Source organism: Haliotis rubra, unplaced genomic scaffold (assembly GCF_003918875.1).
Source record: "Haliotis rubra isolate DU_JTF1 unplaced genomic scaffold, ASM391887v1 Scf362, whole genome shotgun sequence".
Classification (NCBI taxonomy): Eukaryota; Metazoa; Mollusca; class Gastropoda; order Lepetellida; family Haliotidae; genus Haliotis; species Haliotis rubra.
Genome location: NW_025767038.1, coordinates 761209 through 789202, shown reverse-complemented (window position 1 = coordinate 789202; position 27994 = coordinate 761209). Strand labels below are relative to the sequence as shown.

The 27994-nt window shown below is 40.7% G+C and overlaps 1 protein-coding gene and 1 non-coding gene across 2 annotated transcripts; both read left to right on the top strand.

Moving 5' to 3' along the window:
• Positions 1-8461: 8461 nt before the first annotated feature.
• Positions 8462-21547, top strand: LOC124285570 (acid-sensing ion channel 1A-like). The gene is made up of 8 exons (XM_046721819.1): positions 8462-9068; positions 16029-16578; positions 16688-16786; positions 16984-17164; positions 18851-18910; positions 19060-19222; positions 19632-19723; positions 20515-21547. Exons 1-8 carry the CDS (start codon positions 8911-8913, stop codon positions 20664-20666), a joined length of 1455 nt encoding a protein of 484 aa, XP_046577775.1. The 5' UTR covers positions 8462-8910; the 3' UTR covers positions 20667-21547.
• Trnad-auc lies at positions 11680-11747 on the top strand. Its single transcript has one exon. It is a non-coding gene; the product is annotated as a tRNA-Asp (tRNA).
• Positions 21548-27994: the final 6447 nt, after the last annotated feature.

Below are 27994 nucleotides of genomic sequence, written 5' to 3'. Positions count from 1 at the left end.
TATTGACCTTGGACATGTTTTCTCAAAAATTGGATCAGGATGGACAAAGTGGGCATGGCCGGATGAGGTAGAGAAATGGCTGTATTTAATGTTTCACTGAACATATTTTAAAAAAGTAAGGGGCACGGTTAAAGCGTTCGCTCGTCACGCCGAAGACCCGGGTTCGATTTTCCACATGGGTACAATGTGTGAAGAACGTTTCTTGTTTCCCTCGGCGTGATATTGCTAGAATATTGCTAAGAGTGGCGTAAAACTAACTCAGTCAGTCAGTCTGCTTTTTGAGGCATATATGAATAATAAAATACAGAAAGAAATATTTTAGTCATTTTAAAAAATGACCTGGACATGCTAGTGATAGGACAGTTAGTTCCTTTTCTAACTCTCTTTCCATTCCCTGTGATATAAAGGCAGGCCCGCCATTTCCGTGTATCAACCACGTGCACGTGGTCGTGGGCGGGAGCGTGGGGGCTATTTGAACACACCCTTGTGATCGTTGGTCTTTCAACACTATATCCGTGCATGTGTGGTTTCTGGAAATAATAGACGCCATTAATCCTGCCATTGTTGTGTTGTCATCCGCTTGTGTTGTCATCCTCTTCCAGCTGACATGCTGAGATAGAACGGATATGCATCCCAAAGAAGCCTCCAACCAAGCTATCTCACAAACAAAATATATATAGCAAAAATAAATAACAGTAAAACGAGAAAGGGTTCATCTTAAACCCTACGGTTAATTACCTAGATTCAGGATCAATTTTGAACAAGAGGGGCCAAAGTCATCTCTCCATATGTGTTTCTATGTTCAGTGTCATGAATATATACTTCTAAATCGAGCTTTTCTTTTCTCCATTTAATTTATGGAAACTTGCTCTGTCACTCGCAACTCGCAACACTATCGCTGGAGGTAAGACATAATGGTTAGTCGAACATAAAATGCATTATCCCATTGTTGCAATGTCGAAACTACACCTACCCAGTCAACTATGAATAAGCTGATAATGTACCTTAATTGTCCAGTGCCAGTTCCATTGAATATGTTGAAACCATAGCTTATCAACACAGCTGCCTCGGACAAAGATTGATTCTTATCCTGAAAAGCATATTGATGTGAACTAATCCCCTCCTTTATGTAAACATCTGGTCAAGTATCCAGTATGAAACTGTTTACAGATATGGATTATCTGATGACCATTAGTAGTGTTCTTGCAAATTGTGACTATCAGAGCCATTAATGTAGGAAATAGGAAACATATCCTAGGAATCTATTGCAATTATGGCATAACAACAAGAATCTATTGCTGTAGGGTTGATAAACATCATTTATAATTTTCTTTGGAATTGTGAAATTGTGCTTCAGATATCGCAGGAATTGTAGATATACTGAACATCATTGAAAACGCACCACTTATAAAAGTTCAGATTATTGAAAGCACCTGTAAGGAATTGAGTGGATAATAACAGATGGACGACTGACAAAAACAACAACACAGAAAAGACGCTCATTCATTGAAATGTTCCACAGTCAGAAAGGATCAAACACACGTGGGGTCAAATCGAAAAGTCAATATCGCGTATGACCGCCATTTGCATTGACTCATGCAGTTCAACGTCTCCTCATTGAGTCAATAAGCGTCCGAATAGAGTTCTTGAGGATGGCATTCCACTTCTGCAGTAGTGCAGCCTCAAGTTCCCGGATGTTTCGCATCTGTTGTCGCCGCGAAAGACTTTGACCAATTTCGTCCCACAAGTGCTCCATGGGGGATGCATCTGGCGACTGTGCTGGCCAATGAATAACCTGGATGTGTTGCTGGGCCAGATACTGCATGGAAAGTCTTGTTGTGTGTGCCCGTGCGTTGTTCTGTTGAGAAGTATGGACATCTCGGTGGTGTTTGAAGACAGATACGATGTGATTCTGAAGAATCTGCTCACGGTAATAAAGGGCATTAACTCTCCCTTGACAGACATGAAGGCAGTCCTGTGATGTAAATTATTCCACCCCAGACCATGGCACTCCTACCACCCAAAGGTCTGTCTGAACCACACACTCATCTGCATAACGTTCACCACGTCTACGCCAAACACATAATCGGCCGTCAGCATTACGTAGATGAAGACGTGACTCGTCAGTGACTACCACACCATGCCATTGTTGTAACCTTTACTGAAAATTCATGCTAGCCCATTGTATACGCTCATTACGGTGTCTGTCAGTCAGAATTGGTCCAACGTAAAGACGTTGAGCATGGAGCCCTGTAGCATGTAGACGGCGTCGCATGGAGTCAGCGCTGATGACCCCCACGCCAACCTTGAACTAGTGCAGCAGTCTTTGCAGTCGGCAGTGTTCAATCACTGATATTGACAAGGTCAATATGGCGATCCTGATGGAGCGTCGTAACACGTTGTTGCCAAGGTCATTGAAGATTACGGGTGCTGCCTGTCAACTGATGTCGTCTATGAAGCCTAACGATGGTGGAGTGGCCAAGTCAAAGTTGTCGAGCAATATCCCTGCTGCTGGTGCCAACCTGAATCATGCCTAGTGCACGTTCTCTATCGTGGGGTGTTAACCTCGTCATCTCTGTCGTCATTTCACAATCGTTAGTGAAGCAATGAGAAACGGTTCTCATACCCCTGCTTTTAATGTCACAATCAGTATGAATTCAGAATGAAATTCGCGCTTTTTTCATGGCGTGGCTGCATGTTGATGCATTTTGGAATTAAGAGTATTTGTTTCTAAAGCATTTGTTCAACTGGACATGCCCTTCGACTTTATGTTAGTTATATTCATTAATCATTGTCATGCTGAGATCCATCTTAATGGAAATATGGACAATTTCAGACTGGTGCGTTTTCAGAGATGTTCAGTATATAACTTTTTATTGCTCGCACACTATAACATGTTTTGCATGTGTTACTCAGTATTTCTCCTACGGTATAATTAGTCAGTTCTTGTCTTCAGTAAACCAGTAATATATTATCAGCATCGATAAATATGATATATCAACATATGAACATCTTTACAAAACACGAAAAGTTTCATGAAGCTCATGACGTGAAGAGAGTGTTTCAGTTTTAAGCCACTATATGATCTGCAATTGCAAATCAGAAAACAATATTTTTGATTAACAAGCGTAGTAGTTGACCACTGTCTACACTGAAGCATTCATTAACCCAGAATTGCATTCTTTTAAGTAAAACAGACACAACTTAACGTGGAGTTCAAATTCAAGATTAGAAATGTCTTACGTTGAGTGAGTGAGTGACTTTAGTGTTACGCCGCACTCAGCAATATTCCAGCTATATGGCGGCGGTCTGTAAATAATCGAGACTGGACAAGACAATCCAGTGATCAACAGCATGAGCATCGATCTGCACAATTAGGAACCGATGATATCTGTCAACCAAGCCAGCGACCCTGACCACTCGATCCCGTTAGTCGTCTCTTACGACAAGCATGGGTTACTGAAGGTTCATTCTAACCCAGGCCTTCACGGGTCTCTTTCTTTGACATCTTGAACGTGTAAAATAACATTGGATGTGAGTGTTGACTCAGCTCGTAGCTGAGTACAAAATGTGTGTGTTGTCGTTCGTTCCTTTCGCCAAGGAAAAACCCATAATGAACAAGCAACTATATACACTAAACGCCAACAGAAACGTTACCCTCCTGCCTTAGTGACGGTGGTACCTACCTTCAGCTGGCGTTGTGATACGTGGTCTTGGTCTGCCTTCGGTGACCCCAGTCTGACTGAAGCCCTGAATAAGTCTTATAACCGTGATACGGTGGCATCCGAGGGTTTTGGCAACATTATTGTACGTCGACCCATGTGCACTATCCCAATGGCTCTTTTTCTCTCTTCAGGTGTTAATCGTGGCATATTTCTCGTATTTGTGTATCATATCATGTATTCCAGACTCTCTTCATACTCTATAGAATCCTTCCACATATGAAATGGATGCAGATATTGCTTGAATATTGCTGCGTTTTGACGACTGATATTGCTATGTGTACACAGAAATTGGAAAAATGTTACTTTGCAAGCAAAAATGTTAAAAAATAAGTTTAGATTATTCCTAAACACGTTTCCTAAACACGTTTTACTAGTTTTCACCAAAGTAAATCAGCGCAGCAACCTTTCTTTTGAACATCTAAATCACTGTTGTTGGTTTATTTCCGCATGGACGAAAATAGGACAATATAATTCTTTGGAAAAGGATGCATTTCATCAAAATATGAATGCATTTGAGATTTTTATTTCGTGATTTGCATAAGTTGAGCTTTCTGGTAAACTAATACCTTCTGACAAATCTTGGATAGTTTTTTAATCAACCATAAATGTAGGAGGGTAACGTTTCTTTTGGCGTGCAGTGTATTTATTCGGATACTGGTCCCATACTTGCAACCTGATCAGCCACACTTTGCTGTGTGATTAGGTACAGACGTCTGAAGCATTGTCACAATCAGTTGTTCGATTCCAGTTGCCCGTGAAACAAAGAACATGCCGATTTCAGTAAATCAGACTGCAGCATTGTAAAATAACAGGTTGTTTTCTGATTCGGTACAGAATATATTTTAACTTAATATGATAGCCAGGAACCTGCACTACCCGTCCAAACAATCTCTACCCCTCCATCCCCTACCCCGACCTCTCGTGGCATATGTCCATGTATTGACCTGAAGATAGTCAACGGCGCTGATCCGTGACGACATAAAGACAAAATTCAACCAAATGCCTGAAATTCCTGTCAGATACGTTTGAAGGACATTTCTGTGGTTCCAACAGAATTGGATTTCTTATATAACTTGGAACGATGAAGAGAATACCAACTCTGAAAAGAAAACTATTGCAGGAAGAACAGTTGTGCTTAAGTGACCCGACGTTGTGACCCTTACTGTCCATTCTTAGACTATGCAAATACCAACACCGCCACCTCCGCTATGTTGGTATTATATGCTGGTATTAGCTCTCTGCCGCTTGATCAGATTTTTTTTGCAATAGGAATATTTTTTACGTGGGAAGTCCTAATTGTGCTCTCCGTTACGAACTCTTTGGCGTTTGCATAGGCCTCTAAATCGTCAGTTGTTGATTCCAGTATTCAAACTAATGCAAGGTTATCCTCCCTACTGATCAATCAATGATCAGTACTTAAGACCATCTACATAAGTCTGTATATTGCTGACTCCAACCTTGAACACTTGTCATTGATCAGCCTGCATATACTGTGATTTCCGTCCGTTCATTTGATCAACCTGCAACGGATAAACCAAAAATCATGAACTACTTCAGTTTTCATACTTTCCAGGTCAGACATTGACAGATCCGATATTCAGTTAACCATCACATATTTTAACCTTACAACACCTTATGCTTCTTGTAAATCGATCTTCATAAATGAACAGCATAAATTCGGTATATCAAAACACCACCCAAGCGGTTTTAACCGGTATGTACCTGCAAACGTTTTCAGGATTCTCATGAGAAACCTGTTAGGCATGTGACGAGAATGCTGATTACATGAATTATGTGCCAGTAAATTCATCACCTTTCCCGTGTCCCAATGGAGATAAATATTCTCATCCCTGATCTAAAATAATTAAAGTCTTGAATAAAGAAGTTCCGGTGGAACTCACAAACACAAAGGTGGGTTGTTTTCATTTGTTCCTTTCTGTCGATCTCACATAACAAAAGTATGAATAGAATCCAACTGTCCTGTGTTTGCGGTGTAGTGATTGTCAGCACAGGTATATTGTTACCCTAAGAAATAAATCTAGGTTCTATCATTCTCCTTCACTCAGTATAACCTTCCCAGACGCACCCTGTATAAATATTGTAATGCAATATGTTGTCTGCATCATTAAACATACATCTTGTCTCCTATCTGGAGGCGACGGTTGCCATGTGAGGCTGCACGACTTGGAATCTTTTTTTATTGAATTACCAGCATAGTTCAAATACTTTTTAACGATCCTGGGGAGAGATTTTGTTTGCTGCAGATACTCAAGTTATTGACCACGTTACTGAATAACCAATGTTTAGACAACGCTGGTGCCATTAGTCCTGCTACGGCCGACTCCAAACACAACTTTCCATAGCTAGATAGCGACAGATAATTAACACTGGTAAACATTGATTTTGAATAAAATCTACTAATAAATAATTCAGACATACTAACTCTTGAATATGTAACAGTGGAGACACAACGTATTTGGTTCAGAAAGAGTGAGAGAATGAATTGAGTTTTACGCCGATTTTAGCAATATTCCAGCAATATCACGGCGGAGGACACCAGAAATGGGCTTCACACATGTGGGGAATCGAACCCGGGTCATCTGCGTGACGAGCAAGCATTTTAACCACTAGGATACCCCACCGCCCCGGTTCAGAGAGATATTTACGATCCGGCAGCTGAAGATCTGAGCTGAGAGAGGTCAATATCCATGCTGGAATGATCTGTAAAGCTCTTCTTCAGATTTCCGTTTCTGGATGATGCAAGCTTTTGTCTGATATGTTCCAATTTCTTTCGCAATTTGTTTCTTAAAGATGCTTTATATGGGTTTATGTTTGTTATTATTGATAGTGTTTACGATTCTGGTTACAGCAAACCATGTTTTTTATTCGTTCGTCAAGGAATATTAATGTAGCCGATTGTGTATAAGAAAGTGATCGATTCCCCACATGGGTAGAATGTGTGAAGCATATTTCTTTGATCTCCCGCTGTGATATTGCTGGAATATTGCTAAAGGCGGCGTAAAACTAAGCTCACTCACTCAATAAGAATGTGAACTGACAGATATTGATGAATCTATTTGTCCATTTGGTGAACCTTTAAACTTTGTGTTTAATTACTATCTCCACTTCAGTCCTGTTAGGACAAAGCGAGCTCCGACTTTGACAACGCCTGCACCTCATTGCCCTATAGCGCTGTGAACCCAACAGACTGACTGAAAATCGCCTCGATTCACCCTCCACTAGATCTAAAGCCATTTAACATTCGTTTTCACATGCACGAGCTCCACGGCAAAACAGGGTGGTTTCAGAGGATTCCTGCTATTTGCCAAAATCCTTTGAACATGGAGGGACCAAACTTCAGAAGTTTGAGTATCTTTCTAAAAGATTTCTTCATCAGACGAGTAAGAATCCATGTGTATGTCTGCGTTTATTAATTATCGATTTGAATGACCCACAAATTGAGAATAAAACAGTATCTCTGCTCATTACTCACCAATACGGGTCAAGACTGCGACGGTAACGGTGGACGGATAGATAGATGCCAGCAATGGGTAGGGGTACCAGATTCATCGCTATTAGGTTTTATGAAAACATTCTTAGGCTACAACCGGAAGCGCCATGGTTTTGAATCTTTATAATTACGTTGGATGAGATCGCAGTGTTAACGTACACCGGAATGAACCAATGAGTTGTCAACTTTGTACGATTAGGTCGCAGTATTTGCTATAAGTTTACAATTGCTATTGTTCGAATCAACATTTATTGATCTTGATCAGATAGGACTGCTATTCTAGTGCAGGCATTTGGTTAAATTGCCAATATCCAAAGACTTAACACATTTCAAGTCCGGTAAATCATTCAGCAACATTTCGAAATATCGTGTTACTGTCTAAATAAAGCTTGCCGTAGCCTCTAGTGCTAACATTTCTCACTCTGACATGCAACCGCCGTGTTTTGTATAACGGTATCAGACGCTGCGGAGTACAAACCTTGCGCAACGATCTTCAACTAAGCCTGGCGCAATGATATTTAACATGGCTCAGTGTGGAGAAACAATGTTGTTGGCATTCTTTTTACATCCGGAATCACCATGCTGCATCTTTTGTCAGGAAGGGCAGATCGTAGCCAAGGTTGTGTCAAATATTTAGATCTTCTTGACGAGTGAGTGAGTGAGTGATTGAATTAGGTTTTATGCCACCTTTACCAATATTCCAGCAAAACCACGGCAGGGAACACCAGATATTGACTTCACACATTTTGCTCATGTGGGAATCGAACCCGGGTATTTGGCGAGATGAGCGAACGCTTTAACCACTAGGTTTCCCCACCGCCCCTATTCAAGACGACAAAGAGAGAGGGGGTGGAGTGAGAGGGCGAGATTCTTCCATTACTTTAATGGCGAATTCCCAGCTTTGCATACATAGAAAATGTAGTATGATCTTCTTGACTACAGAGAGAGAGAGAGAGGGGGGCAGAGCGAGAGACTTGTATTCCTTTGTTGGCGCCTTTCCAACAATCCCTTATGGAATGTTGTCAGCTGTAAGTAATCACAGCCGCTTAAGTTACCAAAATACAGGACAATGTCAATATCGATAGCTGGATAGAACTGAAACACTATCGATTTTCCCAATGCTTGCTTCTCAATGTGTATGACATATATTTGATGGTTGCATGCTAACTCTCTTGTCATCATTTCATTAGTGGAATTGATTGAATATATGGCGGCGGAGGCTGGCTGTATCTGCGGAAGGTAAAGGGCAGTATCAGGCCGACAATACAGAGATAACGATTTCAAACAAATAACTGAACGTGAGTTTACACATATACAAGAGCCAGCTTTACATGGAGCCAGAGGTGAGACGGTGATTTTCTACATTTATTCATCAATATATTGCCCTGAACAGTCAACTTTATGGGAACCTTGAGATGTGACTTTTATATTCTACTCTTGTTCACGCCGATATAATGTTGTGGACAGTCAAACTTCAACGAACCCAGAGGTGAGACAGTTACATTCTGTACCAGTTCAAGATGTTGAAGACGGCCAGCTCTACAGGAACCCAGAGGTTTGACGGTGATAAACGTCATTGGTCCAGGCAAGAATTATACTGAAGGCAATTTCACAGTTTCTGTCTTTGGAAGATATCTATGGAACGTGGTAACAGCAAATAAATATTTGAGTACGATGGCAGCAAAAATAGTATCAAGTGATGAAATAAAACATGCCTGGACATCCGACAATGATGATACAGATGTTGGAAGCCTATGGGCTGACTTTGCGCATACTACGGGATTTCATGGTGTAAATAAGCTTGTGTCAAGGCGAAACGTAAGGCTACGATGGTGAGTAACCGGTTCCTTGTTTCAGATTGATAAAACCATCAATTATATATTTACCTATAGTGGTTTTCAGTAAACAGAATATGATGTTGTCAATATACTGTACAGGAAGACATGAAACTTGTCATGTTTACCTTCTTAATTTGATTTAAGTTCATGTTTTTAGTTGTATTCCATAAAGGTATCATTTACGTTTATGTGGAAGGTTCCTTCACAATTTCCACTGCTCGAGGTTAAATAATGTACAGACATGTTGCGAAATGCAACTTAATTATACATGTATATAAATATCTGTATATGAAAGTATCTGATATAAATTATCTGTACACTACTTTAATTACTGATTTGTATTATTGCAGTATCACATGCACACTTAACATAACTCATTGAACGTCAGTGTTGTAAGTCACAAGTCACACAGAAATATCCAGTCGAACTTCATCAGCCTTCCTGCAGCATCTGTACCTGTACGGATGAATTCACCTACTGGTGAGATGTTTCTTCTGCATCCAGTTGCGAAGCTAAGAGATTACTAGTACTTCCTATTACTCACCACTACTACTCATTAGTTTTATATATGAAAATATGTTTACACAACAATAAGTTCATTGATACCAAGAAGGATCATCACGCACACAACTTTTCTGCCATAGGCAGATTATTGTTTTTCAAGTATACACCTATGGCTATATACTCAAGCCAAATAGTCACTAGTGGTGCGAGTCCATTTGGGCATAGTGTACCAAACAAAGATGTATATTTGTACCGTAGTCAAGTTGGGATGTAGTTGTACTAGGGCGCAGTCATAATGGGATAGAACCGCTATCATCAGGCACCAGGTTCTAAAACAACCTAGCTTGTCACTGTCGACTATTCTCAGGGCCTCCCCACACGTCACGGTCCACTATTCCCACGGCCTCTACTCTCGTCACTGTGCGGCGGTCGGCTGATAGGCATAATTTCTATGTGTTTGAAACTGTTACGTTATCCAGCATTGTCATCTAATGCTTTAATCGTGTTGATTTGATCTATGCCGTCTCCCACGCATACCCGTTGAAAGTGTCATAATTGATAGCAATTGTACATATATGCATTGTGACATATTGATTGTATTTCGTTTCGCTATTGAACCCGAATGTATCATGTATATTACGAGTGACAATGCGTGTCTCGCTTTCATATACAACCAGTATAAAACCTCATGGCGTGCGTAACGCCAGAATATAAGGTACAGAAGCCCATCCACATGTTATCAGTGTCTTCCACAGCATCGTGACAGTACTCGCATGTTAATGTGTAAAAGTAAGTTTGCGAAACCTATTGTTAGCATTTTGTTTGAATTCTGAAATCTCCAATGTTGGTTTAGTAGTTAGTTTGCTATTCGTGTTCTGCCTTCTCCAGAAAGCACAATGCTGTCTCAGTGTATGGTGTCTCAGTGTATGTCAAGCGTTCTCCAAGCAACATGAAGATAGAAACAGATTTGGGATCTGGGATTCGAATCCCAAATCTGCATATTTTTGTCACATTCGGGATTCGATGAGCAAATTTGAGATTGACTCATTTTAGAACTGAACTCATTTAGAAACAGTATACAACAACACCCGCACCTCAGACAGGTTCATATCCCAAATGGAGTCTGAGTCTGTACAACACCGACAAGCGAGTATTGATTCCAAGACATGAAGATCAAAAGACCACAAGTGAATTGATAGTGGTAGAGACAATATGCTTAAAGAAGTTACCAAGAACGTGCACAAGTCGATTTGATTGACATGCAATCCATGTGTCAAAGTCAATTCAAATGGAATATGCATTATCAGCACCATCCCAGTAAGTTATGTGTGTTGAGACCGTTGACCTCCAAGAAGTCGCGTACCAGTTGGTTGACATCTTGCAGAGTGACAATGGTTCAGAATGTACTGCTGCTGTCATTGAGGAGGTGTCACAGATGTGGCCTAGCACCAAATTCATACATGGTAAACCGCATCACCCCCAATCCTATGGTTCCGTTGAGCCTGCCAACTGTGATGTGAAAGACATGTTAACAGCCTGGATGTCTGACAACAGTACTACTACTTGGTCCATGGGACCCAAGTTTGTTCAGTTCCAGCTACCACAGCGAAATCAAGCAAACACGATTTGCTGCGATCAGATGCGCCAACTGGAATAAATTCCTCCAAGCTCCCAGATGAGGTGATTGCACGCTGAAGACGGAAGAAGATCTCATGAATGACATAATCGCCATGACACTTCCTTCAGACCAGCCAGCACAAGACGCGCCACCAGTTACTGTAGCTGTTCCAGATCCCTGAGCAGACGCAGCCATGACAGATCCAGATCCACTTCTTGTAGCAGATATGCCAGTACCAGATCCACCTGCTGAAGCACCCGTTATAGATCCACCATCTGTAGCCGCCGTTCCAGATCCGCCATCATCAGCAGAACTCCTTGTTGCAAAGAGACGTCAGCAGATCAGTATCCAGAGGAAGAGGGCGTTAGACTCTCAGTTGCAAAATGCCGAGAGAATGGTGAAAAGAAGTAAAGTTGTTCTGTCAGAAGTTCACGTTGGTGACAATGTTACAGTTCCAATCCCATCCATGGACAGAGGTAGAGGGCAATAGTACAGTGGTAAGGCGTCAGCCTATCACGCTGAAGGCCCGGGTTCGATTCCCGGTGGAGGCACCCATGTTCGGGTCCCGAGGTGGGAACATTCACGTAGTATCCTTGGACAAGATACTTAGATCCACATTGTCTCACTTCACCCAGCTGTAAAATGGGTACCCGTGAGGGTGTTCTCGAAATGTGAATGTTTAGTTCATTGCGCTTAACAGGCAGCATGGCTGGATGATCCCCAGACAGTTGAAAGAGTATCGGAAAGTACGACAGTGTCCTATGACCGGGGATAGTAATGTGAGCAGGCAATGTGCCTGGATATGAGCTCCATATAAGCGGACTATTACCGTTACTATTAGAGCTGATCCCATTAATGACAGTGGCATATACACAAATGCTGTCAAATTGGTGTTTTATCTGGAAAATATTCTCGTAATTTCAATTTGAGCCACAGCTCCGTACACCTTAGAGAATATGTCTACTGAAAAACTGGTCTCCTTACGCTTAGCAGTCCAGTTTGGGTCAGCCTGTGGTGGACATGGTTTTGTTAAGTGCAATTGTGCTGGAGTCAAGAGGTGCCAGATAAATAGATGCAAAAATGCTGCAAGGTTGGTGTAAAATGTTATTCAAGGTGCCACTCATCACTGTCTTGTCAAAATAAAAACTGAATTCATGTTCTCCAAACATGTTCATCATACTTTTCCTTATGTACATCTATTATGTTGAATAAAGATATCATTCTAGCACAGAAACGTCTCTAACCTGCTTAATACAAAAGTCTAATTTCACATCCTTTCGGAAGAAATATACCTCAAACTACACACGTAGTGATTTCAGGGAATGTGTCTAAAATTCTAGTACACTTTTCAGTGATTATATATAATCCCTGCAAAGTTCAGTGATTATGTGTACTAAGCAGCAAAAGAAACGTCAGTTTGGAATTTTCCTTCGCAGAAACGGATAACTGTGACCTCATTTAATGTTTTGATTGTATATTTTTGACAACGTCTGTAACTTTACCTGAGCAAAGACATTCATTCCCAAAGTCAGATTGGAACCCAGGAAATGGTCTAAAAAATGCAACATGATTTCGGAGCTAGTACGGTGTTCTTCACCTTTTTCATGCAACTGCAACTGAAACATTCACATTACAACGTCAGCAGGATGCCGCGACTCACGACAGCTCAGAGGAACCAAGCGCTAGGAAGACTTGAAGCTGGCCACACTGCACAATCCGTTGCCAATCACTTCCAGGTCTATGTTCGGGCCACCTACAGGCTGCAGCAACATTTTCGGGCCACCAACCCCACAAATGATTGCCCCCGTACTGGCAGACCAAGGTTGAACACAAGACGACAAGACCGCCATGTTGTGCGACAGCATGTTCAGAATCCCTTCATGCAGGCATCCGAAACAGCACGCCAGAAAGTGGGAACACACGCAAGACCAATCAGTACTGATACAGTACGCCGTTGTCTTAACACTGCGAACTTCCACTGCCATAGACCTTACCTTGGACCTATTCTCGCCCCTCGTCATCGGCGGGAACGTCAACAGTTTGCCCAACAACACCAAAACTGGTGATACAGGCAATGGAGAACTGTTCTGTTCACAGATGAGAGTCGGTACTGCATATCAACTGCAGATGGCAGAACAAATTCGAATCCCGGATGGGGCTCAAAGTACTAGAATTTGTACTTTACGAAGAGTGTGTCCCAAAAATAACATATGTTACATTTGACCACTTTCTAAATGGCATTGTGTAATCATAGCTTTCGGCCGTGGGAGCCGTGCCAATTAACACTTATCAGAGGGGTACACAAAGCCGGCAGTCTAGACTACCAGTTGTCCGACTTCCATTTTTGTGGAAGTCGCGGTAGCTGAGTGGGTTAGGCGGCTGACTTTGTGTGCTGGCGATTAGGTGCCTGTGTCTGAGGGTGTGAGTTCGAATCCCAGATGGGGCTCAACTCAAAAAAAGAAAGTGTAATCCCAAATATAACATATGTTACATTTGACCACTTTCTAAATGGCATTCTGTAATCATAGCTTTCGGCCGTGGGAGCCGTGGGATCCGTGCCAATTACACTTATCAGAGGGGTACACAAAGCCGGCAGAAAGTGTAATCCCAAATATAACATATGTTACTTTATAACATGGCTGACTTTTCCCAAATCGGTTGTTTTCATTAATGTATTTGCACATTTCAATGATATGTTATTGTGCACAGTTTAACATTCATATAAGTAAGATAAAACATCTCTTAAAAATGAAATTTCTATAAATCTTAAGGTGCACACTTCATTAGCTGAAGGACAGATGTTTTACATCATAATTACAACGCTAGTATAAGGTATTCATAGGTGGGTTGAGACAGCAGATGCATTATTCCTCGGTCTGAATAGTGCCTCGGTATCCATTATCGTTGTAGCTAACCATTCTTTGGATAGTGTACATTATCTTGGTTCGCAAGTACCAATCGTAATTTGCAGGTTTCACACCACCTCACTGATGGTGAAATGTAAAAAAAAATCAGATTCGGGATTCAAATCCGATAATAGTGATAATAATGAATACTGACATTGTTCGTCTTTCTTCGATCGTCATCGAGGGTTGACCCCTACATGCAGGGAAGAGCTTCAGGATCGTTCACTATTTTCGAGGGTGCACGGCAACGTCGAGGACAGATACGATTACAGATGAAGGTGCAAAGAGTATAGTTACAAGGAGTGAGTGAGTGAGTTTGGTTTAACGCCGGTTGAAGCAATAATCCTGCAATATCACGGAGGGGGACACCAGAAATGGGCTTCAAACATTGTACCCATGTGGGCAATCGAACCCCGGGACTTCAGCGTGACGAGCGAACGCTGTAACCACTAAGCTACCCCACCGCCCCATAGTTACAAGGACACCGGAGTTCCGAATTCTAAATGTATAAAAGAAATGCATAATAAGAGTTACACTGAATACTGAATGCCGAATGCCGAGTGCCGAATGTGCTGAAGAAAAATACCGAATATGAAAAAAAAATCAGATTTGGGATTCGAATTCCGAATATGAATAAAATATTCAGATTCGGGATTCAAATCCTGAAACCCGAATGTTAAAAAACTCAGATTTGAGGTTCAAATATTGAAAACTGTAGTTTGATTGTTTATGTTTCTAAGTTACCCACGTCTACAACAAGCACCTAGTACATTAGAAGGGGGGATGAAATAATGAATATTGACCTTGTTCGTCTTTGCTCGGTCGTTTTGAGGGTTGACGCCTGCAAGCAAGGAAGAGCTTCTGGACCGTTGACTATCTGCACGGCAGCGTCGAGGATAGATAGGTTTGACAGAAGAAGGTGCAAAGAGTATAGTTACAAGGACGCTGAAGTTCCGAATTCCAAATGTGTTAATACCCGTCCGGGGTAGAATTGGCCTACAGTAACCCATGCTTGTCGTAAGAGGCGACTAGCGGGATCGGGTGGTCAGACTCGCTGACTTGGTTGACACACGTCATCGATTCCCCATTGCGCAGCTCGATGCTAATGCTGTTGATCACTGGGTTGTCTGGTCCAGACTCGATTATTTACAGACCGCCGCCATACAGCTGGCATAATGCTAAGTGCGGCGGAAAACTAAACTCACTCACTCGCTCACCAAATGTTTTAATGAAATGCATCATAAGAGTTGAAACACCAAATACCAAATACGAATGCCGAATGCCGAGTGCTAAATGTGCAAAAGAAAAAAAAACGAAAATGAAAAACAAATCAGATTCGGGATTCGAATCCCAAATGTGAAAAAAAATATTAACATTCGGGAATCGAATCCCAAATTTGAAAAAAAATTCAGGTTTGGTATTCGTTTCTAGTGTCATGTTCTCCGTTCTCCACGGGCCGCACGTCACTCTTCTGAGTGTAGTTACTGTCAGCTAATGATAGATTAATCAAGTTGCATACTGTTAAAGACCCTACATGCACAGAGCAGCATATAATCCCAAGAAGGTTACTATACTGGGACAAGGTTACTATAACATCTTCAATACACGAACACGTTTGCTGCCTACGTATATGATACAACCTGAGTCAAAACAATGCATGGTAAATCAACATACAGCCAGTATATAAATTATAAATCCTTAATGAAGCTAGGAACTAGGAATACCGTTGGACAAGGATGAGGGAGTTTTGTTTCACGACTCGGTAACATAGTGTACTTAATTGCTTGGCTCTTGGTGACTAATTTAATAAAGTTTCTAATGAGTGGAGGACGTGCTGAACGGTTGATATATTGCCGATATATTGTGTGACTTTAAATGTTTGTAATTCACGTTTAACTCACTCCATCTCCCTCATTTCCTTGACAGTATCTGGTGGACCTTTGCAGTGCTGCTGATGTCTGCCTACATGTCCTATAACATATCGCGAGAGTTGATGAACTACTACAGATACCCAGCCATTACCAACACGAAGGTTGAACTCCGAGAAGAGCTCCCCTTTCCATCTGTTACATTCTGCAACCAAAGCCCTTTCAACTTGACTGCTGCCAAAGAAACCGATCCATATCTGGAAAAATATTTCTTTGGAATCAGCTTGCTTGGGAGTTTTTATGGTCCAGTCAACTGGAGTGACCCGGGATACGGTTCAACGTTCTCAGAACGACACAGTCTGGATTGGTGGAAGAAGATATTCATGAAACCAACTGAAATTCTGAATTTATGTATCATGAAAAGTAATTGGTGTATGGAAGCTTTGAAGCCGGTGGTGACCAACATGGGTAACTGTGCAACATTCAACTGGAATGCTTCTGATATTGCTAAAGTGAAAGTCACAGGCTTCAATAATAACCTCATTATATTTGCCAATATCCATCATGAAAAGTATGTGCTTGGTTCACAGATGGCGGCTGGTTTGAGGGTAGGTACACTGAAATATGAAACACCGAAATTTTCTATCATTACATATCATGTGCTTTAGGATAAGATAGCTGAAATCACTAACTTATAAACAAATTGCCTTTTCCTAGGTAATTCTGCACGATCCTCGTATCCACCCAGACATTGCAACGTCGTCGTTTTTGGCAGCTCCGGGTGCATCCACCTACGCAGCCGTGAAAAGATCTACGGTTGGGAATACACTGTTTCTAACTTATATTTATTATATCAAATAACTAAATTGTTACTTCACTGCACTGAGGAATTGTTTGTGATGTAAAAAGACCCTAACTCGGAAATATATGTTTCTTGATTTCCATACAGCGAAAGGAAATTATAAAAGTGCAACACTGACCACATTGTTATGAAATTGCTTTTTTGTTAACAGTTCAAATACTTACCTGCACCATACCAAGCCTTCGAGACCGCATCATGTGTTGACACTTTGTCTCCTACGTTCAACAACACTCTGGAACATCACGACATCTATACGTATGAAACCTGTCTCCAGGAATGCTTTACAAGGTTTGCCTTCAACAAGTGCGGCTGTGTCAGGCCCTCGGACGATGGTGAGCACTGAAATGTCGATTCCAGTTCTGCTATTTATATCATTATTTCCAGACCTCCAGACCTGTGAAGGGTTAGAATATTGATTTTCAGTAACCCAGGCTTGTCGTAAGAGGCGACAAACGGGATCGGGTGGTCAGGCTCGCTGACTTGGTTGACACACGTCATCGGTTCCCAATTGCGCAGATCGATGCTCATGCTGTTGATCACTGGATTGTCTGGTCCAGATTGGATTCTTTACAGACCGCTGCCATATAGCTAGAATATTGCTGATTGCGGAGTAAAACTAAACTCACTCACTCACTCACTCACTCACTCACTCACTCACTACTCCATCTCCATTTGTTAGCTGTACAATAATCTTGTTGACTGTGTGAATTGTTTCTCTAAACGTTCGTCAATGGAATATCACATGAATAAACTTTCATCTGGCACTTACCAATATAATTGCACGTGATGTGAACATGTCAATTGAATTGATGGTGCGACAATGTCAATTTAATTACCACTCCCAGGACCCGAACGTTTAGTGTTGTTCATTAGGACCAGATAAAGAAGTAAAATAGCACCAGGCTAGCTATTCTCGAAACGTTCGTAGCCCTACGAACTTCTTAAGCCCATTCTTGACACAAAGTTCAAAGTTGAGAAATCTTGGGGCTACGACCGTTTCGAGAATAAGGGCCCAGGTATTTACACCGATGTTTATATGCACAGGCATGATGCTACCTGTATCTGTGTTACATGTACATCCGTGGTCTGAGACAGTGGTCTAGTTGGTAGTTTATCAACCTGGATAGTCAAAGGTCGAGGATAATATCATGATGATAATAATAGCGACTATTTTTAAAGCGTCTGTTTTCAAGCACTTGTGCATGCTCAAGACGCTGACCCATGATAACCCAAACTGCCTGTTTGGCGCTAGAAGGTTAAAAGTCATATGACTGATCCTATCGGGGACCCATTCACTACTTGGTGACCAGGGTCAGTTCATGAACAAACTCACTTGGCCAAGGTGACAGCACATGTAACTCCAAGTAGTCAAGCTGCCAACACGATCACCCATCTAGAGACTGTCCGCGAGAAACGTTGCAGATCTTCAACTAGTTTGTGGCCTTGGTTCTGTGCACAAGACTACACACCACCAAAAGGTGTTACCAAAATGTACTTGTTGCCACCCTGTTGGTGCTAGGCAAATTATAAATCAAAAAGGGATGGGCGACTAGAAGTGTATATCATTTCAACCACAGCACCACATTTTGAGTTATAGTGGTACACGCCTCTCAGGTGAATCTGGCTTCAATGGTATAACTGCAGTGACAATAGCTTCAAAGACACCTTTTCTCTCAGATGCAGCCATGTAGATTCAACACCTGCGTACTTTTGAAGAGAAATAGCAATATACTATTGATTATAAACACAAATCAGATAGATTGATAGGCATTTAGAAGTTGGAAACGTAATACAAGACACTTTATATGGATGTGCAACTTCTTTATTATTTACACACGACGTTTCTGGGCTAAGACTTGCCCCTTCACCAGGTGAATGACAGACAGACAGACAGCTGACGAGGGGGCAAGTATTAGCCCACAAACGTCGTATGTAAATAATAAAGAAGTTGCACATCCATATTAGTGTCTTGTATTACAAATCAGAAACTTTATATATATTATATATTGTTGTTTCAGGAAGCTTTGGAGAGATATGTTCTTTCATAGAAGACAACACCTGCTATCGTCCAGCGTATGGTATGAACACTATTCAGATCAACATCTCTCATAATTTAACATCAATTACGTGATTACTTTTCACATTATCATTTAAGATATTTATATTTCACACAATGTTAAGATCTGATGTCAAGATTTCAAGGGGTGTTTCTTCCACTACTTTGCAGATTACATCTCACAAAACCCAGATGTACACCGAGAATGTGGTTGTAAAATCTCATGTTCCCTTGACACTTACGAGGCAAAGGTGTCATCTTCTAAATATCCATCCAACGTCTCAGTACAATACATAATTAATATGGGTTTCGGTGGGAATGAAGCCCAGCTAAGGTGGGTACTATATTTTTATCTTTATCGGGTTCGATATACATGGAAGTATGCACGTATAGACAAACTGAGATCAAGTGATTCATAAATGCATGCTAATGATATAGTCGAAATTGTACAATCAATTGGAAATTTTCTTGTCGGTTATATCCTGAAAGGCAAAAGAGGCTATGCGACCACGACTCATGTTTCCCTCAAACTTGACTTCCGGTGTATAATTAAAAAAGGTTAAAAAAATCCATTGACACTTTAATGTCATTTCCAATATTACGACGTTTGTTTTGCCTTTCAGTATATTTGCATATGCTAATCCTTGTGTGTGCATTGTAGTTTAGCTACAGAGAAGCGTTGCATCTCAGGTTTTATTCTTTAGATGTGATCACTGTTATAAACGTTACGTTTTCTATTTCAGAGACACCTATTTGGAACTCAGAATTTACTATGAAAACCTCATGCTCCAGGTAACAGAACAAATCCCCCAGTACAGTACAGAAACCATCATAGGTATGTGAGCCCTCCTCTTGTCTATTTGATAAATGAAACTTGTTGCAGAGAACTGTTTATATCGGAAATGAAAATACTTTTTTTACATTATCTAGCCATTTGCAACATAGGTTTGCTTTTCAAAGAAACTGCACATAATTCTATGGTCAATGTAAGCCTCAGTGATACATGTAAGCTTGTACTTGCTTGTGCTCACCTGATCTTGACGCTCTGGTAAGCATGAAAATTGTAGTACAGCTTGTATACTGAACAGGATGTCAAAGTTAAACGTGCTCATTGACCACAACCACAGTTTTGTCCAAGGATCATAAATAGCTTGAGGTCAACAGAAGCGGATCCTGGTCTGTTTGTTTGCTAGCTGTTAAACATCGCACTCAGCAATATTGCAGTCATTTTACAAATATCCAGTCTTGACCAACTGTCGGGCGATTGCCAGTATGAACATCTTCACAACTGGGACATCATAAATGTCGGTTAGACTGACCACCAGATCCCGTTACGACAAGCACGGCTTGCTGAATACCATTTTCAATCCGGATCCTCATGGGTACGGATGCATGGTATGGCTATGGCTATGGCTGTGGCTATGGCTATTGCTGTGGCCGTGGCTGTGACTGTGGCTGTGGCAATGTCTATGGCTATAGCTATGGCTATGTTCTTATGCTGTCAACAGAGTTATACATGTATAGCTTGACTGATTGTCTGGTTTAAATGTATGTTTATGTTAAACATTTAATTGATGAGGTCCCCAATCCCTTGATGCCTAAATGAGGAATTGGTTATGTTGCCAGGTAACCTTGGAGGCCATATGGGCATCTGTCTGGGAGCCAGTATCCTGACCCTCACAGAACTCGGAGAGTTCTTCCTCTTCATCTGCTTGTCCATCTTCAAAAGAATTCAGAGTGGTGGAGAGATAAAGCGTGTCAAGCCCATCAACAAATGAAACAGCCTTATGTTTAGAATACATTTTATTGTTCTAGAAAGGAACATGGCTGGCACCTTACAAACACATATCCTGATTGGAGATTGCATAGACCCTTATGACGCCAGGAAAATGTTCGACATTATCTAATCGGTAGTGTCTATTTGGGCTCTAAAAATGAAACAATAATCTTTGTGTTCTGCCATAAGAAATGTGTGATAGTGGTATTATCTATTGTAGAGAAGTGGGTTACTGTATCCAGTTACGTGTTTCATCATAGATTATAAATATTGAGCACTGTATTGCCTCTTCTTCAGCACCATTTTGTAACATTTATAATCACATTGCGTGACGTAATCAGCATTGTACAATGAGGCATAATATCATTATGGCAAGCTGTTTGCCATCAGATTATAATATAATATACCTTCGATCAGATATCATGTACTGTTTTACAAAGTGAATTGCTGTACGATTTTACAAAGTGTATATTTAATAATTTTTGGTTATCCCAGAAATCGTTTCGTACAGAGCTAAATTATGAGATTGATTAATAACTTTAGCAATTCAAAACCATGTACTAATAATACAGATGTATAAACACACACACTGGTTGGTTAATGAAATCGCTTTTTTTACTTGTCACCAGGAGAAAATGGATACCCATGGTATGTCAGTTGAAGGTATGTACTTATTGCTTTTCTAACTGATTTAGTATACAACGTGTGAATGTCTGTTCGTTTGGGGTGCCTCGTTACATCTTCAACTTGCCATGTGTATCGTTACATGTACTCTTTACTGTTTCATTCAACAACACAATTACGCAACCACACCTTTTGTTGGCTGTACTTATGCACTGAGTAGGTTACCTTTAGTGAAGTGTTGGTATGTTACTATGTGAATAAATGAATCCACGTGGTTATAGAGATGTTGTAGATCGTATGTCACCTGATCAACAATGACGGATCTAGATAATGGGAATATTATTCTTGATTCGCAAATAGTGTCTAAGTTAGACAGCATCGCATGTCACCAAGCAACCCATGTAACGCAAACAGCATTCTGTAACATCCTCCTATGTCATACTGGCTCACTGAGACATAACTCAAATACTTATGTTTATATAGTGTAAATAGGCCAAGCTTCTGGTTGAAGCTCTACATATGTATGCAACATGGGATGGATTGTTATATGTATTGTTAAAAAGGCACTTTGCCTTTGCACTCTTTAACGAATATTGCATGATCCCTCAACACGTAGACGGTTTGTGGTTATATGTGTGAAAGAACATGAATGGTCAACCATTACATGTCCTTTTTTTCAAAACAACCTTGTAACCTTGTAGGCAACCCAATGAACAGCTTTCGGTGGACATGGCATATTTTCATTAATGTTCGCTATAGAAAAACTTTACTCAATACCTGCACGGTGCCCTTTCTGCTACACTAGACTGCCTCCGTGGTGTAGTGGCTAGAGCGTCCGCCCGGAGAGGGGAAGGTCGCGGGTTCGATCCCCGACCGCGTCATACCAAAAGACGTTAAAATATGGTACTTGTTGGTCCCTGCCTGGCGCTCGGCATTAATGGGTACAACAAGGACTGGTCGGCTCGGAGTCAGTATAATGTGTCTGAGTGGGGTATTCATGCTTCACTGCGTCATGGTATCTCAGTGGGCTAGCACTATAAAACCAGCCTTAGTCTGAGCTAGTACAAGCAGCCGCACATACACATATACACACGCATGCACGTCGTCATATGAGCGAAATATTCTCAAGCACGACGTAAAACCCAATTTCACCTCACCTCACCTCTGCTACACTATGGTTTAAAATCATGTCCAGCAATGCACTCTTTGTTATCACCAGAGTAATCAGCAAATCCACTGTTATTCACAAATAAGATTTTTCTTAATAACAACATCAACGACAATGACGATGACAGATGAAGAATAGATGAGAAGAATGAGATTACCGTTCGACTGCTTGAGTTACTGTACACGTTGACAGTCAGTACTACGCGATAGTAATCTGTGAACATACTCCAGTGTCAGTATACCGTATCAATACGGGGCATTTTGTTTGTGCTATAAATGGTTTTAATGAACAAAACACAAAACATTTGCTTCATGTAGAGATGTATATCTAGGAAGTTTCCTATGAAGTGTTTCTGTAGAGGAAATGAAGGTTTCAGATGAAACCAAAATAGAATCATCAAGGTTTGAAGGGATATGATAGCACTCACTTTTATATAAACTTTAAACAAAAGCCTGATTTGCATATTTTATTTTATTTTCGAGTCTAACATAACATTTAGCATAACCAATCATTGTATTTCAATAAGCAGCAAATGACTACCTCTGATGGCAACAGCTGCATCAACGTGGGAGCCTTTATTTTCAGACAAGTGGAACTGCGGGTAGAAGGCATTTAGAAATGACGAAGGAACCACATTTCGATGTTTATGTACAACTTATGTACACTTATCGTGATATATTCAAGGGTTTTTATGCGCGTTTCCATAACTCATATTGACACTGTACTCAAAACCAACTCAAACCGCGTTCTTCCACACAATACTATCAATAAAGAACAAAGAGAGAATTTATGTATTTTTGGGGGTATAACTTAGAGCAGCACACTGTGATTTTAATGGCGAGGTCTGCAATTTTCAAAATGAATGATCAGCGCGCTTCCATCACTTGTTAGCTAGACGCTGAAACACCGATTCATTATTATCATGATCAATGGTGCATGCATAGCTTTAATAACAATAACTAAAGGGAGAATCACACATTTGTGCAGTTGATATTCTGGCGACTGAAACACAAGGACCAAGGATACCAGCCTTTGGTGTCTATAGTATACCTTAGTGTGTTCCAGTTTGAAGCATTCACTTCTTTGGAACACAAGGAACTGTGATCAATACTCATATCACTGCGAGTCAGCTTAGTGTGAGTGAGGCCCGAACAGATGAGACCGGGAAAAGAACTGGTAACCCAGAAATAATCAGGACGAAACGGGATGCTTTCTAATAAAGGGGGCTTGTGTAATTCCGTGGGAATTACATGTTAATTTTTGGAACCAATACTAATTGTAATCACTATTGTGTATTAATTCAGGAAAAACATGGTTCCATTTTTCTGTTTGTTATAAGTGTCATTGTTGGGTGATTGATATGAGTTCTCAAAATTGCTTGCAACACCATTTCGAGAAAAACCTGTTTTCATAAACTTATCACAACATAGTCATGTAGCATATCAAAATGCAGCTTATCATGTATGACATAGAGTTTTGGCCTATATTAATGGAAACCATTTATTCTTTTAATGTATTCTCCTATTTCATAATGTATACTACCATGACACACTTATGTACGTAGTAATAAAAGTACCCAAGTAAGGTTAATGTCACTATCATAAAGTCGTGCACAAGTGAAACTCGTGTCTGGGTAATTAAATGACAAATGGCATAAAGCCAAATCTGCAGTCAATACAAACTGAGTGTATTAATACAGGAGTGACAACTTATATCACAGAAAACACATAACTACATATTACAAGTGGGGTATGCAAGTGCAATATATAATGTGCACGAGTATATTTATTTTTCACATTGTTAGGTAAACTGCATAGTCAATCAATCCGTCATTAACATACAAGAACAAAATATGCTGTTGAAATACAAGCTTCGAAATTATTTGTCATACAAACACAAGCATGAATTCTTTTTTTTCTCTTAATTTGGAAACTAGAAGGGCCCTCATAAGAGAACATGCAGAGCAATTTCCTTTCACTATTACATTTTTGAAGTACTACTGTGTATTTATACTTTAATGTACTTTCACCAAACTCTACGCAGATAGCCCTTGTGTCATACCTAACATAACCACCAAGATTCATTCAAATACCATCCATAAATCTTTTAGTTATTATTCATATTCTCCATTTTCTAACATGTACATTAACGTGTACATGTACATTAACATACACTCTTCCCCACGAAAAAAGAAAGAAACAAAACAAAATTTGAAAAAATGAAAGTTGGAACGCAATGTCAAATTAAGCATGTTTTGAGAGTTGGATATTGTTGTTGGTATGGTTTAGAAGAACATGCGTGAGCGAATGCAACCATAAACGATTTTGAATGGTTTTATCGATCATTATTGTCATCATGAGCTTGACTTGTATCGAATACAACCAAACGCCGCAATTATTGCTTTTCGCGTGCAACCTATGACTATAAATGACCCAAAATGCAACTTCATCCAGGACCTTTGCAAATATTGGATGAGAAAATGGGACGTCTCAGCGGTGCCCACCGAAATATTGCGATTGGGCGATTACAAGCTGGCGAATCCAAGAGTGTCGTGGCGAAGACCTTCAGCGTTCATCCCACCACAATACCTCGTTTGTGGGATCGTTTTGTGCATTCCATTTCGACAAATGACCAGCCAAGACCAGGAAGACCGTGAGTCACCACACAGCCCAAGATTGATACATCCGGGTAACCCACCTACGTGACAGCCATCATTCCGCCCGGGACACTGCACTAAAACGGTTTGGAGCCCGGGGAATGTCCGACAAACAGAAACCGTCTCCGAGAGGTAGGTATGCGTGCCAGACGTCCACAAGTTGCCCCCTCTCTGACACGATTACATCAACGTCAGTGAGTCAGGTGGTGTGGCGCGGTGCAGCCATGGGGCCTTTGAGATTAGAGGCACATATGGTTCAGTGATGAATCGCGGTATTCCCCTCAAACAACGTGACGGAAGACAACGTGTCTACAGACCACGCAAAGAACGATTTCCATCCAAATGCATCAGGCAAGTTGACAGATCTGGTGGAGATGGTGTGATGATGTGGGGAGACATCTCATACACCTGCAGATCGGAATTGGTCCTCGTCCAAGGCAACCGTAAGGCCGCGAGATATCGACCAGATTCTCTGTCCTCAAGTGCATCGTCTTGTCGACTGCCAATGGGAGCTGTGCCACCAGGACAACGCCAGACCTCACACAGCACGTGCTACAGTGGTCTACCTGGACAATAACAACATCAGTATCCTCCCCCTGGCCCTCCAGATCCCCGGATCTGAAACCAATTGATTATGTGTGGGATCAGATAGATAAACGTGTACGCCAACGTCGTAATCCGCCATTGAGGCTTTAACAGTAACTGTTGTTAAACATGCTGCAGGAGGAATGTAGGATTCCACAACGAAACATCCAAAACTGATTCAATCTGTGTCAAGGAGGTGCCGTGCAGTTCTAGCAGTAAGAGGTGGCCCTAGAAGGTAGTAAAGTCAACGTCACCTCGTGGACAGCAGTAATGACTATGATGACTATCATACTTGTGAAGTGTGCACGAGATACCAACGTATAGCTCTACATAATTTCAATGCTGTACCGTGTATTTTCGTTGATTTACATAATTGAATAAGACCAAAGTTTTCAATGATATTTTGCTTTTGCGTTTCTTTTTTCATGATATATAATGGTAGTTGTAAAACACCCATCACAAGGTACATTTTGACATACTACATGCCTATGTTGTGATGGTTTTATAAAAGCATGTTTTTCTCACATTGGTGTTGCAGCTCGATTATGGGTACCGATGTTCAGTTACTCCAGAATGACAATTATTATCATCAGAAAAAATGGAACCATGGTTTTTCTGAATGCATATGCAATACTGATCACAATTATCAGTGGTTCCAAAAATTAACATCCACTTCCCTAGGGAAGCATTTTTGCTACATAAGCCCCTGCACTATTCGTACGATTACTTATACTGGCACGTTATTGGGACGTAGGCCTGCAAAGGAACCATGAATAAAGGCTTATGATATTTCTGGAATCATACAACATGCTCTGTTGTTACCAGAGATGTCGTACTATGATTCCATAAATGTTACTTAAAAAAAAAGACATGGTTTCCTCGTTTCCGATACCCCATCTCCGTCGGTGATTGTGGACTCAGAGAGTCGATGTCACAACTGTTGTCATTAGTGTGAATAATGTACATAACGTACGTACGTACGTACCCTGATTTATACTGGACAGACCAGTGAGTGGCCAGTGATGCACGTCACTCCCTTTAGCCAGTTTACATATCGTGGCATCCGGGCCATAACAGAAGTTGGCTCTGATGCCAAACATGTCAAGCTGAAGACCACAGATTCGCAAAGCGTTAAAAATCGCATTTCAAAATAGTTTATATATACTCAAGTAAACAAATAAGGGAACATATGAAAGTACAAGTGTTCCTTTATTCTTTTCCAGGTTTCTTCACATGGTGTGTATTGCACAGTGGAAAATGTTTCCATGAGTATATAATCTAATCAACAACTGATGCGGCACAAAGAGATATGCTGCATTTTACTGACAAAGACGAATAGCTGAACAAGCATAACGTCGTACACAAACTGAACGGCTGCTACTGCTTACAACCACATTCACAGGTGCTTCTTATGCGCTTTGTGTGCGGTTACTCTCGTGACACTGTCAATCGAAGGAATCCCATAAAAAATGAAAGAGGAAACATAGCTTTTCTTTAATTATCATTACAGGCATGTCATTTGAGTCAACAGTTAAAACGTGTGCATATCTTAAGGATGGGACAACTCGATAAACGGTCGTGGAACACATTTACTCATGGTGCTTATGTTGTAAATAACCATTTAGGTATTGAACATATATATGATATAATTTGCATAAACGTGCTTATGACTTTATCTATGACCTTAACAAAAAGGATGTTTCTAGAGATCTTTCAATGTCTCCCATGATAATATCAAAACATCAATTAACATACGGATTTTAAAGTCATGTTATTTGTGGGGGCGGGAACCAGTTTTCTTTCATTACAGGATCCAATAATTTATTGCTTTTTGATAAATAATATAACACTCTTCGACGGAGGAGAAATGGAGAAAATATATGATAAGGTGGTACATGATATCTGCGAGGACTGAGCGGTCATACAGACCGTGCACAACAAATGCATCGGAATGTGGCCCTGAGTTGATACTAATTGATATCCACTTGAGGTCAGGAGTAACTGTAAACGAATACCATTGCAAATCAGTTTTGCCATTGGAAATGACTGCTTATTTTTGGTTATCATAACAGATAGGCATCAATGTGCACGAGCGTGTGTAATTGGATACATATTGAACTTTTGTGTCCAGTATTAGTTAGGGATATATGCAAATTTTGATTTTACGAGTAATAGTCTATTTACTCATTGACACACTAATAAAATATCAATTATAAAAACACCAATATCCCTAACTTATTTTGTCCAGTATGACCCAGTGACACACGATGGTAGGAATCTGATTACGACATTCTGT

Excerpts from the sequence above, each read along its gene's own strand:
- LOC124285570 (XM_046721819.1), top strand. The coding sequence starts at position 8,911 with ATGGCAGCAAAAATAGTATCAAGTGATGAAATAAAACATGCCTGGACA. Across the intron at positions 16,579-16,687 it reads AGATGGCGGCTGGTTTGAGG|GTAATTCTGCACGATCCTCG; the intron begins GTAGGTACACTG and ends GCCTTTTCCTAG. Across the intron at positions 19,724-20,514 it reads CAGTACAGAAACCATCATAG|GTAACCTTGGAGGCCATATG; the intron begins GTATGTGAGCCC and ends TTATGTTGCCAG.